At 40.5% G+C, this 17,358-nt stretch overlaps 1 protein-coding gene across 1 annotated transcript in view; it reads right to left on the bottom strand.

Moving 5' to 3' along the window:
- cacna2d1a (calcium channel, voltage-dependent, alpha 2/delta subunit 1a) overlaps positions 1 to 17,358 on the bottom strand; it is a 73,378-nt gene that overhangs the window by 40,788 nt on the left and 15,232 nt on the right. The window contains exons 4-5 of the mRNA XM_030775827.1: positions 6,928 to 7,009; positions 6,089 to 6,205 (exon numbers count right to left, since the gene is read on the bottom strand). Coding sequence (XP_030631687.1) covers positions 6,089 to 6,205; positions 6,928 to 7,009 — 199 coding nt within the window. The remainder of the gene's footprint in view (positions 1 to 6,088; positions 6,206 to 6,927; positions 7,010 to 17,358) is intronic.

The following is a 17,358-nucleotide window of genomic DNA, read 5'->3' on the forward strand; positions in this document are numbered from 1 at the left end:
GAGCCAGTACATTAGGCTGTACAGACTTCTTTTACCCTCCTTATATCTGAATGATGACACCCCCCCTACCCTCACCCTCAGCCTCACCCCCACCCCCACCCTGTCATTAATCATGAGGGCACTTATTCTACTGGTCCCTGTCACTAAACTAAAACACTGCTCATTGAGATGTCATCAATAAAACCAAGTCCTGTAATGATGATTATTATTTCAGATGGTGAGGGAAACCGTCAAGGGAAAATTCTCACTTTCAGTGTCAGCTTTTGTTTCTTCATGGAGCTGTTTCTAAGAAGAGACTTTATCTTCATCTGTATCTGTATTAAGAGGACGGACTAATAACAGGGAACGGAGTGGAGCTCTTAATGACCTATCATACTACAGCATGTAACATCTGAAACAAGAGCTTAAGAGCTCATTTCTCAGTGGGAGGTGGAGAGGGAACTTCCTCTGTGCAGTCCATTTAACAAGAATGACACGGAGAGCCTAGCTAGCACGTACAACATCGAGGTCAGGAGAATTTTGTCCTTCTTTCTTTCTTTTACACATTTCTGCATTTATCAAACAGGCAGCAAGCTAAGTTTAGCAATTCAAGCAAACAGTATCTGTTTATGAAGCCAAGGAAGCATAGCAACCATGTGTCATAGCAACCAGCAACAGTCAGGATCTAGACAGAATGGAATAATAATTATGACTGTATTGGATGGCTATACTGTAACAAGCAATGGTTAAGAAGTTAAAATAATCATATTTGGTTTGTTGATCCCATATTTTAAAAAAAATACACGTCTCTGCACAGTCCCACGTCCACGGTCCAAGGCAGGTCCTATAAATCATCCACTGACTCAGCAAGCATGATGTCATTCTTCCATTTACATTTTTATAACTATTTTAGAATTCAACGACAAAAAGAAATTTCTGTGATGGCCACAAACGGTTTTAGAAACCTTGCCAAAGAGCTAATGCCGACCCTAAAGCAAATGTAATCTCACTGGATCAGCATTCAAATAACACACCCTGACACCCCCCTCCCTCAGGTCACCCCTCTTCCACTTCACTTTGTCCCTGTGTATTTTTCTGTCTTTCTCTCTGTCCTTCACTCTAGCCAACCTTTCTTCTATCCTGTAATGACACTCACTGGGTCATTCTGTGCATGTCCATCCTTTTGGCAGGGGCACCAGTTTCAAAATGTGAGGAGTTTTTTTGTCCTCCAATAGAACACACTTGGCAAATGTAGCCTGATGTGATAACCTTTCACTGTCTCAAAAACCTTTATTCATACCATTTTTCCATTCCAATGAGGGTGACTAATTTCATTTAGTCCAGACATAGCTGCTCTCTGGAATTAAGGAGTGGTTTTAGTAGAGGGTCTATGTTTTGGAGGGAGGTAATAAAGAGTGAAAGATCTCTGATGTCATCCTCGTAAAGGAGGCTGTGATTCCTCTGGGGGTACTTAGCAAACACTGAGCACAGTCCCTCAAAGCAAGAGGAGAAAACTGAATCATTTATAATACCATGCACTGGGAGGGAGAGGAAAACAGATAAAAAACGAGTGAGAGAGAGCAAGACAGAGAGAGAGAAAGAGAGATGATCAGGGATTTCAAAGGGAGGTCAGATCAGAACCACTGACACACAAAAGCTTTGCATACAGAGGTGCTCTCTCTCTCTCTCTCTCTCTCTCTCTCTCACACACACACACACACGCACACACACACACACACACACACACACATTTTGTTTTTCCTGTCACTCTCTCTATACACTTTTATTGCCCTACAGGAGTCCTATATGAATGGACAGGTCACTCCTCTGTAGTAGCCACTGTGTATATGTGTTCATACATGAGTACATTATGTGCAGGAGTGCTACAAAGGACCGGTGGAGTATTAAACCAGTGGATGTTTAGAGTGGAGAGGTGCAGCTCTTCCCCACAGGAAAAACTTTTTAAAGTTTACACTGAAACGTTTCCTACATCTCAGCACCCTTTAACTCCCAGAACAATCGGCCTCACGGTAATATGTGGCACAGCACAAAAAGAAAACACAAAAGAACATAGATAGATAGACAGATAGATAGAGACAGAGACACAGAGAGAGAGAGAGAGAGAGAGAGGAAGAGAGAGAGAGAGAGAGAGAGAGAGCGAGAGAGCACAGGTAGAGCAAGAGAAAGAGATGAGGTTTATAATGAAGTTGCATTTACACATGTAGTGAAGGGAATGCAATCTACAGGGCTCCTGAAAGAGGCACAAATAAATACAATATTTAGCTATGTATACATACATATATACATACATACATATATATATATATATATATATATATATATATATAAAAAGAAAGTGACACGTCTTCCTTGTTGTTTTCTTGCCTTTCTTGTCTCTCCTTCCCTGTCTTTTCTCTCTTTTCTCCCTGTGAGAAACAGTGAGTGAGTGACACATCTCACTCTCTCTGTCTCAGGTCTGTGTGAGAAGATTTCAGCCTCACTGACACACAGAAAGAGGCTGCACTGGACCTGCTGACACAGAGAAAACCCCTCTGTCCTCTAAGATATTAGTTATTCAAAAGCTTGAATTCTTCATCATGACCTATGGCAAATGGCAAATTTCCAGCGGGCCACAGGGAAGCCAGAATTACCTAACACAAACTGATGAAGAGAAAGCAAAAGAAGCAGGAGAGTCGAGAAAGCTATGTGAATAGAGCAGTGGGTGAGAGGAGAAGAAAATATGGAAGAGACAAATACAGCGGTGAACTTGTGTAAGGAGCTCAAGTCAAAAAGAAAAGTGAGAGACAGAGAGAGAAATAGAGAAACAGAGACACAGAGAGAGAGAGAGAGAGAGAGAGAGAGAGAGAGAGAGAGAGAGAGAGATGGGAGAGGAAAGCTAAGAGGGGGAAAGTGGGAGAGGGGAGGAAGGGATGGATGGGGAGAGGCAGTGAGCAGGGCTGAGTGTGAAAGCCTAAGAGAGAGAGAGTGTGTGAGTGAGAATGTCCCGTGGGCAGCTGGTGCCCACATCTCCAGAAACGCACAGTGACATCTGGCACACCAACAGATACCCTGATCATATCTGCCCTGTCAGCGCACTGGAAACACATAAGACAGAATAACAAACACAAATATAACAAACACAAAAGAAAAAAATAGTAATGAAATTCAGAGAGAGGAGAAAAACAGTGTGTTGATGAGAGGTCATACAGACAATAGGCGATTTGTAGGGGGATTTGCTAGCAAAAAGACCAAAATGTGTCCCCCTTGTGAACCTGCCATCCCCCTATATACTCTATAGAGTAGTGTCAGTGACCATTGGGCCATCCCCCCTGTTGATCATTGGGCCATCCCCCCTGTTGATCATTGGGCCGTCCCCCCTGTTAAAAAATAACAAATCACCTACTGCATACAGAGGTTACAATTTTAGAGTGAGAGAGAAAGAGAGAGCTCTTTCAAGTGTTCCACAGCCTCATCATTTTGCTTTAATTAAGAGGCAAAGTCTATGTGGTTGAGTCTGTGTGTGTGTGTGTGTGTGTGTGTGTGTGTGTGTGTGTGTGTGTGTGTGTGTGTGTGTGTGTGTGCACGCGTGCGTGCCTGCACGCATCTGTCTGTCTGTCTGTCTGTGTGCATGGTTTTATTAAGCGTGGGTGTACTTTTATTAATCCCATTATTTCCACGTGTATTGCTCCTCCTATCACTGACCTTGCATGTCAGACACACAAAGCAACCAGCAACCCACACTGACAGCCACACAGCAACCAGCACTGACAGCTACTGACCAATGTCAGCTAATGAAAGACAGATGCCAGTCAACTTTACAATGAAATCCAACTGTCATCTGATCGAACAACAAGATGTGGAAGCACGGCTGAACACATTGAGCAAGCTGAGTCACCAAATTGTGCAGACAAACCAAAACTACAAAAAAAAAACCCTAGATATAAACCTAGGTATTTCAAGGATAACCTAGATATTCATTAATGTGCCAGGGGGAATCTCCACTTCAGCAGAGTGTCTCTTTCTCTCTCACTCTCTTTCTCCCAGAAGAGGCATTGTCAACAGCGTAATGACAGAGAAGTGCCGTGACATGCACGCGCGCACACACACACACACACACACACAGCTGCACTTCTATGGCTCACGTTTACGTTGGTTGTGAGCTGAACATATGGGGTGTGTTGGAAATTCAGATAAGATCACTGATCACAATACCAGCCACAATAATTGAAAACACCCACTTAGTCAACAAGAGCTTTAACAGCAGAAAAGTTGTGCCGCTAGACTTGTCAACTTATACTTGTTAGTTAGTTGCTTTTGTTTTGTTTTTTTGGGGTTTTTTCCCCAAGCTTGTTGGGTGTGCTGTTGTTCTATGTTGAGTTTTGTCACAGTGCATGAGCACTGCAGAATAGCCCTGCTGAAGTTCACCTTTCTAGGGCTCAAGTCTTAAAAAGAGCTTTTTATCTGTTCATCTGGTTTTTAGTTTTTTTTTTTCTTAGTTATCTGCAACAGTTATGTGACATGGCAATGCAGGGACAAAGCAGATTTGGCTGTCCTCTCTTGAGAGAACTAAATGTAAATGGCAGTGGAGTAACTGAAAAAGATGATTTGATATTTAACACTCTGCTAGAGGCCTTTGGGAGTAGAACATGTCTCAAACTCTGTATGTCTCACAGCTGTTACAGGAGAGTTCAGCAAGGTCTTAAGAATGTAACTCCCTCAGCACAAAATGCCAAGATATACTGCAAACAGAACAAAGAGTGAGAGAGAGAGAGAGAGAGAGAGAGAGAGAGGGAGACAGAGAGAGAGAGAGAGAGAGACAGAGAGAGAGAGACAGAGAGAGAGAGAGAGAGAGAGAGAGAGAGAAGCTAGAGGAATGGAAAGACAGGCAGACAAAGATGAGCTCTTTGAGGCTTGCAATGGTCAAAATGCATCTTGCTGCTCTGACCCTGAGTTAGACACATCGAATACACTCTCACAGTCACCTCATTCTGAAGTGTGTGTGGGAGAGGGAGAGAGAGAGAGCGAGTGAGAGAGAGAGAGACAGAGAGAGAGTGAGAGCGAGATGGGGGCAGGGGGAGATTGAGGGAGATGTATAGCAAAAGAGGGCTATTTTCCGAATGGGTTCAAATGAGGTCAGTAAAAGCCTTAGGGGCTTTTTGAGTTAGCCCAGATATGAGTCTGACAATATAAAGACTAAATACAGAATGGCATTAAGCAAAAGCACATGCCTACCCATTACAATCACTGTCACTAAAGCCACCTCCAATTCCACTGACGTCATCCTACTATCTCTCTTATGATCTTATCTCTCTTACGCTATCGCTCTCTTGTAGCTCTTATGAAATATATTTAGCTGTCCATGGTGATTAAAATAAGTCCACTTAATTCTTTTTAATTACACGGAACTTCACAAAGTCATCATATGTTTAGAGCTTGTCAAAAAGAACACATTCCCAGATCTCAGCGCATATTCCATCCTAAGACTGCAGGACTTAAACGTTTATAATATTCACCACACACAGGTGAGAAGATGACAGATGGTGTTTTTCTGAATTCTTCAACAAATTGTGCGTTTGAATGTCTCTACCAGAGCAATTGTCTCTGGTGTCTCTGTGGTGGTAAAACACTTTTATTCCTGTGTAAGAAAAAACAAAAGAGCAGATGACAACGTAATGAATGTCGTGGACAGGACGACATGTAGCAGACACTAATTGGATTCTGACATTAGCTGGATCAATGAGGATCGACCTGTACTACCCCTAATTCAGTTACAACAAAGCTTTGCTTTAAGCATTTGGATCAGGTAAAAAAAAAACAAAAAAAACAAGAAAAAACAAATGCAAATATTAAATTCCACAATGTTTATACGGTTGCATAACAAATGTAGAAATGTGTTGTTTAGTCAGCACCAGTCTTTTCTAGATTGTGTCTGATGTCTTCTGTTTTTTTAATTCAAGACAACAAATAAGCCAGTCAATGTGGCATTTAAGTCAGAAATGAGTTGCTTAGTTGGTTCATCAAAGCCCCTTCCTTTTGTTTCTGCTTCAGTCTTCTCTTAGGGGGATGTAGCTGTGTTGCTGTGTCTGGGCAATTCTGTATCATTACTCACGTGAAGAGCCTCTGAACGATTGAGCAGGAGTTTTTCAATGTTTCGGGCTGCATTTGACACTAGCTCAGTAGCATTGTTGAATTCCACACTGTAGTGTTTCTTATGATTCTGGTAGATCTGCACCATTAGGGATGGAGATAAACAGAGAGAGAGAGAGAGAGAGAGTGACAGAGAGAGAAAGAGAGAGAGACAGACAGACAGACAGACAGACAGAGAGAGAAATAGAAATAGAGAGAGAGAGAGAGAATTATATACCTAAAACTTGAATCTTTAGGTTCGAATATGTCGGCAACCCAATTTTCAACTCTACATGGTCATAAAAGGAGATATCTAGGATCTGCGAAAGAAAAGCAATCAGCCTGTACCAAGATATCATATCACACAAAAGACCAATGTACAAGAATGATAGTGAGGGATCATTTACTAATATGAGATATCTTTTAAACAATACATACAAATGCCAAAGAGGGAAGCATTTAATGACCAGAGGGGCTTTCAAAGGCTAACATCAAAATGAAACATTTTTCCTCCTAAAGTGTTTTACATGGCTCAGTCCTCTAGAGGTCAGATGGGTCTTGGTTTGCTGTAGAGCAGCTCTGGTGGTTATTTTCAATATGGCCTCACATGCAAACTGCCAGAGACAGGGGGACATATCAGAGGGCTTGGTTGACGTACTGGATGTGCATTCAGACGCAACAATATGTGATCTAAGGACTTGAGTAAAAACAGTTCTTAACTGTGCACTAAATTATGAGTTTTGAGCCAGTGATATAATTGATTTGCTTTAGGAGCACAGGTTATGTCCTGATAGATGTGTGTTTACTGGGATATGACCTTACCTGTATAAGGTTCTGCATGCCACTCTCCGTGTCAATCAAACTCACCAGGTCATCCTGCATTTGCTGTACCCACTGTTGTATTCTGAGGAAACAAAGGAGTCAATCAGATACTCTTTGTTTTGTTTTATTTTTTGAGGGGGTAGGCTATCAGCTGCATTTATTAACTCAAATTTGTTAAAGAACAAAAAAAAGATATCTGAATGATTATCTGTCAAAAATGATTCAAAAGTCCTTTAGTTATTGTCAAGATGTCAAAAAAGAGCACAATGAGACTTTCAAAATGTTCACTGGTAAACTTCACTGATAATAATAATAATAATAATAATAATAATAATAATAATAATAATAATAATAACAACAATAATAATAATCTTTTTTTCACAAAACGATACAACAGCACATGCAACAACACTACACACTTGTTATGAGCACTGGCCAGTATAAACTGATCCCAAATTATCTCCATAAATACATAAATTAATCTGACTTTTCCATTTGCTATGTCACAGAATAGATCGATGATAAATGAAGTGCTGCTTGCCCTCAGAAGGCTGGCTGTACTTGGTGAATGCATTCAGGGAGAATAGAGGACAGGAGGCAGTCAGACTTAACAAATACATAAAACTCTGTCTCACTCAGACTATGTTAATGATCAGTTAGCACAAGGTAAAATAGGCTTAAAAAAAGCTTGCTTTGTGGGTCTTACTATTTCACTTTGTGCTAATGTTCCAATATCCATTTCATACTAAAAACCTATTTTTATTACCAGAATGGTCCAAGGTCATTTACACGTTTCCATCTTTATTCTTCCCAGCTAGTTATTCTAAATTGAGAGAGTAATGTATTTCATTTGCCTTTCATTATTTCCTGATAAGGACACTTCTTTACTAGGACATCACATACGTGTAAGTAACCAGCTACGACAATACCTCAATCAGCAACCACAGACAGGCATAAGAATGGTTGTATAAGCACAGATAAGGTTACTCTGACAAACAAGCGCTTAAAAGCGACACTGTCTTTGTATGGCCACTCAAAGCAATTGACACATTCCTTTTTAGTCAAGATGATGCCATTTTCCTTTGTGTTTTTAGGCCTGTATATTTAATACATACAACATGTGTGAAGCACTCACTTCTCTATTCCCTTTCGCATGAAGACAAGGGAGTAATGGGCTCTCTGAACCACACCCAGTGGTTGATAATGCCTTTCCGTTGTGGTCAGCTGCTATTTTAACTTGTGCATAGATGAGATTAGAATAGAAATCTGATGTTCAGAGTCTGGAAGAGCTGGAAGAGTGGATCTCCAAGGACATGATAACCTCATGTGAACCTTCCTGTACTACTGTGGAGGGCAAGGCAGGACCAGGTGAAAAGCAGGGTAACTTGCAAATAAATCAATATCTCTATGTCTCTCCTGTCAGCACACATATAAATGTCATTACTACCAAGCAGAGTCACCAAACTGTGACATGTAACACACCAAACACACAGCAGTACACTCAAATACCCTCAGGAAAATGAGCCACTCAAACATACTATGAACAATGAGGGCAGTAATTAAAAATGCATAGGGGACGCATATAGAAAATTAACACTTTCCTCGCTGGAGGGTCTTCAGCTCACTCTGACTCTCTGGTGAGAGAAACCGGACGCTGGATCTGTTTTCTTATTTAAAAACACAGTGTAACACGATAAGAGAGGCCTGTCACAGGCAAACGCGTGCACCGATGCATATTCAGCTGTGTGCAGCTGCCAGGAGACCTCAGCCACGGGCTTGCTTAATGTCCATACATTTCATTCCGTAACATCTACCATCTGAAGATACTAGAGAATAGCACAGAGACACAACACGCAAATAAAATTCATACCTCACACACACACACAGCTTACACACACACCTGCAGTAAAACTGTTCGCCGACACATTTACACACCCACAGAACCACCAACGGACTCACAGACACATTTTACATAGACTAACTGGCATAAATGGATCTGGGTTCACATATCTATAATTTCAGGAATCAGAACTCAAATTCTAAACAAATTTCCACTTAAAACTCTAACCAAGGAGGAATACGATTATTCCTTCGCTAATAAACATGGAAGTGGATATGAAAATAACCTCTTTTCTCCTAAAACACAATTGTCACAGAAATATTATTTCATCCAGCAATTAACTGGTTCAGTTTTTAACTGGCTGTTTCTCCTCTACAGAAACAATGCAGTGAACAGGTGATGCATGAAAAGCCCTTTCATAAGAAAGAAAGAAAGAAAGAAAGGCACAACACATTTCCAGGGCAGCAGGAACATAATAAAATAGCCTATTGTGACAAATTTAAAGCTGTCAGTTGAGAGGGTGATACGTTGAAGCCCACAAAACACAATACAGTAATACAGTAACTCCTTAAAACACATAAACATTACTAACACAGAACATCTGACACAAGACATAACAAACATTTCAGCTTAGATAATAAAAGCAAAAAGTGCCGTGTGAACGTGATGGAAACTTGGAACAGTCCATGGAAAATTTAGGTAAGACCCCCAAACTCCACCTACTCCTCCCTCCAAATGAAAGGAAAACTGCAAAAGACAGAGTGACGGGGATATGGGAATGTTAGAGCCCCAGGTTGCCTGAGGATGGAGTAAAAAGGGTGAAGAGTGCCGGTTTTCAGCACGGAGTGAAGGACGCAAATAGAGAGGAGGGAATATGTGTTAAGCTTAGCAGATTGTTAGTGCTTCCAGCACTGAGTCTGTCTCAGTTTGCAGTTCTACTGCTTGTGTATTTCACTTCCCCCACTTAGACAACATACTGTTCCCATTTTAACCACCACGGCATGCAATAAAAAACTGCTTTTCTTCTGTTTACACAGCCTGAGGAAGTCCTAGCATAGATAAGCAGCCTATATTTCCACTGCACAGCACTTTTAACCATGAAGCAAGAGTTTTAGTCTAAAACCAGTTAGATACCAGAGACTGATGGCCACCCTCGCTGTCAATGGGGGACAGCTGGCTACAGTTTTCCAGACCAATGCCGGGTGAGGGATGGGGGTGCAGGACGGTCCTCTAGTGGGCAGGTGACATGCAGAATATTTGATCGATGCTATTTTCCCGTTGAAAATTCATACATTATTGGTGTTGTATGTAGAAGTAAAATCAACATTTATTACATATTTTATAAAAACGTGCAATATGCTCTAATGTTAAGACTTTCCATGCCTCTTCTGTTCATGGTTCACCTTTAAACTGGACAAGTAATCCTTAATTTGCAACAAAAAATGTTTGCCTTTTGAATTTGGACAAAGAATTAATAAGAAGACAACATCATAAGTTAGGAACGTATTCGTCTATTTAAACTGGATCATTTGGATGCAGTTTGTGGCAGAGCAAATGCCTTTAGACATATTAAACATGGCACTGGGAGTGCCATTCAGTTCTTATATGAATTGTTCAATATGACTGGCTTGGAATCAAGAGATATAATGCTGGTTTATGAAGAGATGCTGCTTGATGGAATCTGCATTTTCATGTTACTATTTACTGATCATTTTGGTAACACTACTTCCTGCACTGTGGAACAGCATAAGCTCTGTCAGAAGACTGATGGTGGTGCGATTGAAAAGTGGTGATAACAGTGATTGCATAGCTTGATTATGTGTGTGTGTGTGTGTGTGTGTGTTATGTCAGGGCTTGGGCACTGCTTTAGAGTCTGGAAAGACCCTTCCTATGTTGTACATAGACTAAGATCAGCGTGTCCTGTGTGTGCATTATGACCACTGATTTTTATGTGCACAGTCGGGACTATGGGATGAAAAAGGGCTGATCTGTCGTGCGCGTTGGGGTGGGGGGTGGGGGGTGGACAGATAACAGCAGCAAATTTTAGGCTAAGGGTACAGAGTTAAGCACCCAATCAGAGTGAGTAACAGAGCATTGTGGCCTAAAATAGAGCATGTGACTCAGAACAAGTCCATCTGTTTGTGACCCTTGGCTGCTGTTGTCTCTAGGCAGCCCTGGCAAGTCAGGCACTGCCTGTTCTCATCTCTCCATCTATCAGCACAGAGGTGCTCCAGTGTATGCGCTCTCTCTCTCCCTGCCACAAAACTTCATGACAGAAAATAAGACTAACAACTTCTGCCCTTTTTTTTGCCACCAAGGCCATTCAGATTTCATGCAAAAATAGTGCCCTGTTAGGAAAATATTATTCAGTCTGCCTCTAAATACCTTTCTTAAACACAATGCTGTAATTTTTTTTTTCCTCCATTTCAATATCACCTGGGAAAGCTGTGGTCTAAAGGTTAGAGAACCGGGTTCGTGACCGGAGGGTTGCCAGTTCAATTCCCAGGACCAACATCCAGAGGACATGACATGTGCCAGGAAACTATTCCCTGCAGCAGCAGCCTGTACCATTGACACAATACAGGTTCACCCACAGAACTACTGCTCACTGGATGTTTTTGGTTTGTTTGTTTATTGCACCATCCTCTGTAAAACTCTGGAGACTGTAGTATGTGAAAATCTAACAGGGGCAGCCATCTCTGAACCATGGCTGTGTTCGAAACTCTGTACTATATGCCGCTTGTACACTGATCTTGACAGAAAAGTAGTAAGTCCTATGCAGTACATGAAAAATAAGAATTTTGCAGTAAACGACAGTTACCCGGATGATGTACTACTCTAGCGAAAATTTCCAGTATACAGCCAGAGCTCACTTTATTGCATCCCATGATGCAACACGGTGATTTCCAACTTTCAAAAAATTTCAAAAAATATGGCGGACAGTGGCAGTCATGTGACTGTGTAGTACACTACATGAAAGTTCTCATACTTGAATACATCAGGGTTTCTACAGCTTAAGGCAAGTTAGATTTGAGTCTTTTTAAGACTTTTTTCATGCAACTTGGAATGAAATTTTAGACCAACTTTACAACAACTATAATATAAATAAAGTGTATTCTTCATACTTAAGCTTAAAATATTAGTGTGTTTTCTGTGGCATAACTAAATTGCATAGGCTCTTAACAGGTCTGACAAAAACTTGTAAAACAAAATCTAATTTTTCCCGTGTGCAGTCGGATTCTCAATGGCTTGATACCATCCTGCACTCTGTGCATTCTTACATCTCTGTGTGTTAATGATAGGCCCTCGAGATTACAATGAGCGAATTTGAGATCAGGTCAATAAGTTCAGCTCATACAGGCTGTATAGTTAATCTATGAAATATACTTGAAACAGAAATCATGAATTTGATTTCTCATATTATGCAAATAACAATTTGATCATATTTGTTATAACTGAATAATTTATAACATGATGTGTATCTTGTCCTCTAATTTCATTTGTACACAGATGGCCAACATGAACGCACAAATGCGTCCCTTTAATATAAAGTTTGTTAATGGTTGTTGCCTGGTACCAGTTTCAGCCATGCTGCGAAATCTTGGTTGAATAAACTTCCTGCAGTACAAACAGGCAAACTGAAGGACATGAAAAGTACAAAAACCTGAATATGAAGGACAGCACCTCTGGGTTCACTGAACCAATCTAGATAAAAAAAACGATAATCACTGAAACTGAAATCAGGTTTGAGTGCCGGTTAAAAGTTTCTCTACCAAAAGCATCCAAAATTCTCATTTAACACACAATAATATCACTAACTACTCCTTAATCCTAATTAGTGTTAATCTCACACCTTGCCGTTACCATGGCAACCACACTCTGACTCAGCCACACAGGTGTGACCTAACTACTCAGGCATAAAGAAAAACATGACCAAAACATGACCAAAACACACAAACACAAACATACACACATACACTCAAGCACTCGGTCTATACAGAGCGAATGCACACACAGCATCCTTGTGACCCTGCCAAGTACAGTAAATAGCATGTTGGAGCAATTTCATAAACACTGTCTGTTTATTTCTATGAGTGTTAGAGCTGCACCTGACACTGTGTAAACACCACTTTTCTAAACAGTGTTGTATCGATGGCAGTGTGAAGGCTCCATCAGCCCCTCGCTCTGTGACTGTATATGAGCTCATCGCAGCAATGGCAATGGAGTGGCACATCTTTTTCATTCAGACATCCAACACGTTTTAACACTCAAACCCTGTCACTGGATCCATTCTTCATCTTTCAAAACACTGTCAAAACTGACAAAATGCACTAGGAGGCTTTGTTCCGAAGCAGAAGAATTTTGTTTTTTCCCTGCAGCCTCTCCAACGGCCCCTGCTCATCTGTCTTCTCACCAAAAAAAAAGAAGAGCCTATTGTAAAATCCTCTAATAGATGTAATTCCCTCTTTTAATCTGCTTTTAAAGGTAGATAAGAGTGACATGATCAAAACACACAACCACTGCTTGGTTTTAATTGAGGCACTGGGGGATAGTTAATGAAGGATGATACTACAGAGTACAGCTTCAATAGCCAACCTCACACAAACCATGGAAGATAAACAGACAATCTCTCTCTCATGTACACATCACACACCCTGTCTCTGTCTTTCCTTCTCAAGGGGCAAATTCTAAGAGAGGAGAAAAATAGTCGGTGAACAGATAACGTTCTATTTCTAAATGAGATCAGTCAGACAGTACTTGCAGACTCTGCGCAGAGTGAGTTTTACTATTCCGCTTACAGTAGTGATACAGCATCAAAGGTTCATTGTCAGCTAAAAGCAACAGTAATCTTTTTCATGGAAGGAGGTTTTGTTTTTTCTTTGTAAATGCTCTCTGAAGGGAACCTGAAAAATATTCTGAATTGAAGGTGCACACACTTTTATTTCAGTCTTTGTTAACTCTCAAATGAATTCTGCCTAATGTGTTGTACATTCTCATTTTAGAAAATGTAGTTTCTTAAATGGCTGGCACCTGTTTGAACTGTCTTCTTGCTTAATATAGCCTATACAACATTGGCGTTTTGATCCATGTATCAGGACTGTTTTGGTTCGTGCTGTCTTTTAGAGAACATAGTGGTTTTCTCTCAGACTAACATTTATCAAACAGTCATCAAAATCTTAATTACTTGGTGTGTGAGAGTTACAATCACAGGTAATGCAAATATATTTACTTTGCTCCTAAGCACCAGCACTTGTTTCTTCTCTTGGGGGGAGGCATGCTTAATGATGATACTGTAATTTATTTCGCTTAGAATTCATGTCAACGATACCACCCCAAGCAGTTTAAGAGAGTTGTTTACATCATCAAGAAATGTGCAAAGATCAGCTAAGATAGTTAACAGTTGCTAGCACAACAGGATGAGATAGCTAATCTACTTTTCATCTCAATTTAAAATTAATGAAGTTGGCCATGTTATAATGTAATATTATTCTGTAGACATATATGGTTAGGGTGAGGTTTGGCCGTAGCAGAAACCGTTGCTGATAACAGAAACTGATCAATTTAACATCAATCTCTTGCCTAAATAACAAATTCACTCATGAACAACTGATAACCTCATTAGCTCACACCCAGGTTTTGAGAGAGGTTCTGTATGAGCCAGGTGTCTGCCAATAGGGGGTCAAATTTATAATATAGGTTTAACAGTCAAAATAAAATGTGTTAATTGGCCTAATCAGCCAATAACACATCTGAGATGTGATGCTTAATGTTGGGAAGTATATCACTGCTAAAAAATAAGCCCCTATTTAAGAGAAATGATTTGCTTAGGGCAAAAGATTTGACCCATAAGGAATCCATGTAGTTTGCAAATCATTTTTGATCGACATTGGCTCACTGGTAGACTCTAATGCAATAAAAAGACATTTACGCTGAAAACTGAAAAATGTATTTCTAATTACTTGGATTAGCAGAAGAGGACAATCTGAGACTGTAACAAATGTCCTCTGGTTAGTATCATCAGAATTTCCAAACCTTGAATTTAAAAGAGCAAAGTCTCTGAGCCTGATGTCCTGTGTCCTGTGGAAAGCTGTGTCTACAGTTCTGCAATGATGCCATGTAAAATGTGTATACATGTCCTGACACACTGTGTGTATCACACTGTCATCATGCTCACAGCCTCTCACCACGTTACATTGCCCTGAACATATCGTCATGACATCTGGAATAAGGATTACTGGGAATGACCATCAGGTCAGTGTGACCTGGTTCGAGCCGACGTGCCAGGATCTCCCAGACACTCAGCACGACATCATAAGTGAAATTAAATAACTCCTTTCATTCTGCCTCCCCAGTTTCTTTTGTTGTTCATTACTGTCAGTGCCTGTGACACTCTATGTGACTACGGATATTTTACTTTTACTTTGATTTATTATTTTATGCTAATGAAACAATAATGGTCTTAAACAGATATGCAACCTGCCAAAAGATGGGTTCCTAATAGAAACCAAACTCATCACACTTAAGGTTTGGTAATTCTGGAAGTGTGATTTGTGACAATACTTAAGCCACAAAGCAACCAATTTTTAAATTCAAATACAAAGGAATTATTCTCTATGAGGACACAGAATAAAAACAGGGGGTAGCATTGGCATGAGGTCTTCATTTCAGTTTCCAAATTGTAACAGACTTAACGGTTTCACTGAGCCATCCCCCCTCAGGTGATGATATGGATATTTCATGATTGAAGCTGATTCATGTCAGAGTATATAGCAACATCAGAGCCAGAAAATCATAACGCATCATGTTATTATGTCTCGGGAGTGTCCAGAGCCAAGAGCCGTGTGTGCACGAGCATCAGGCATAGAGAGAGTGGGCTTGCCTTACACATTTGGAACCTCCTCTGGCTTTCTTGACCATCTCCCTAAATATATCCCTCTTTCCATATATCTTCCCTAACATGTCCCCCCTCGCTCTCTCACTCCTCCACACACTCTTTCATTTCATCACTGTGTCTGTCACAACAAATCATGGATTTAACTCTTTTAGTTTTCAGAATCATACCAGCGTGAGCTGGATCTTCTGCAGTTTTGAGTGGCACTCATATTGTCCTCAACCAGTTACATCCACATCCACACCTTCCAAATACACTTGTCTCCTTTTCACGCTTCCCTTTTTCAAACTATACATCCAGCCTGAACCTGCTCCCCCTGTACTACACCGTAAATCTACAACTGTCTTCTGTCCACAGTCCCCTCCTTTTAATGTCACACGGCTCTATTTTAAGCTTGAATGACACTCTCTCCCCAAAACTCCTCAATCATTCCTTCCCTCCCTATATTGTGCCTTCTTTGTAAATCTAATATTGTACCCATACCTATTTGTACCAATACTATTATTCTGTCACTCAGTGTCTCCGTTTTCTTTTCAGACAAGACCTTTACAAGCATTATGTTCTATACAAAACAGACAATGCTGGTCTACCAATGCCAACCAAATATCTCCATCACTCCAGCCCCCAACCCCCTCCTTCCCATGCCGTCTGAGTAGATGTTCTACCACATGTCCTGTTCTGTGATAAAAATAGACAAATTGGCCTTACGGGAAAAATGTCCAATTAACATCAATCTGGAGACTCATGCAGTAAGGCTAAGTGGCTGTATGATGCCTGTGCCTGGGTTTAGGTGTCTGTGTTCTGACTGGGTGTGAGTACATTTTGCCTGTGGCACACTGAGTAAAACAGCACTCATGTTCACCACAGTCCATCGTAGCCATCATGGCCTAAGACTAAAGCAGTTCCTGTTCTCATCAGCAGACCAGCACAAGCCCCTACATGAGAGCTGAAAAACATGACCTGTATGTGAGATGTTTAAATTTACATTCATTTATATAAAAAAAAAAAAAAATTAAGAAAAGAGAGACACTTCTGTTGTTTGTTCTCAGTTCACCCTACTATTCACTCTAAAATGCTTGACGTCAACGATACATTTTTTTTCTCTCCCGTTCTGCCGTAGCAGCACAGTTAAAACTCACAAAGATACCAAGATGTTAACTGATCTGTTATGTGTTGCGTGTTGAATTCACTCTTAACTGTTTTATACATGTGCACTGTTTATGGGAAACAACGTTATTCTCCCTATTATTTTAAACTGTAGAACTAAAGACCGTACATTCAAGAGGTCGCGAATTTTACAGACCTTTTGATGTGAGCTTTACCACTAATGAAACTTGGTAGCAAAAAGCAAACATGTCCTGTGGTGAACTTGGCTGTTACCAACTCATCGTTACAGAGGCCAGACAATTCCAGAACAAAATGTCTCTGACTTCTAGAAATCCAATTCCGTTATGTTATATTTGACTGAAGTGTTCATTTTACTGAAACCCAAACAGTTAATTGTAAGTAGCAGCTCATACATTTCAGAGCTTTCATGCCCAGATTCCCTGTGCCTCTGCTTGTGAATTTGCTGCTTAGCTGACTGGTTACTTGATCTTAACAGACTGCATTTTAGCCGGTCTGTTACGTAGCAGGACAGCATAATGACTGCACTTTTCAGTGATCAAAGACATGACACAAATGACTAGTGTTCATAATA

Source organism: Chanos chanos, chromosome 1, assembly GCF_902362185.1.
Source record: "Chanos chanos chromosome 1, fChaCha1.1, whole genome shotgun sequence".
Lineage (NCBI taxonomy): Eukaryota > Metazoa > Chordata > Actinopteri > Gonorynchiformes > Chanidae > Chanos > Chanos chanos.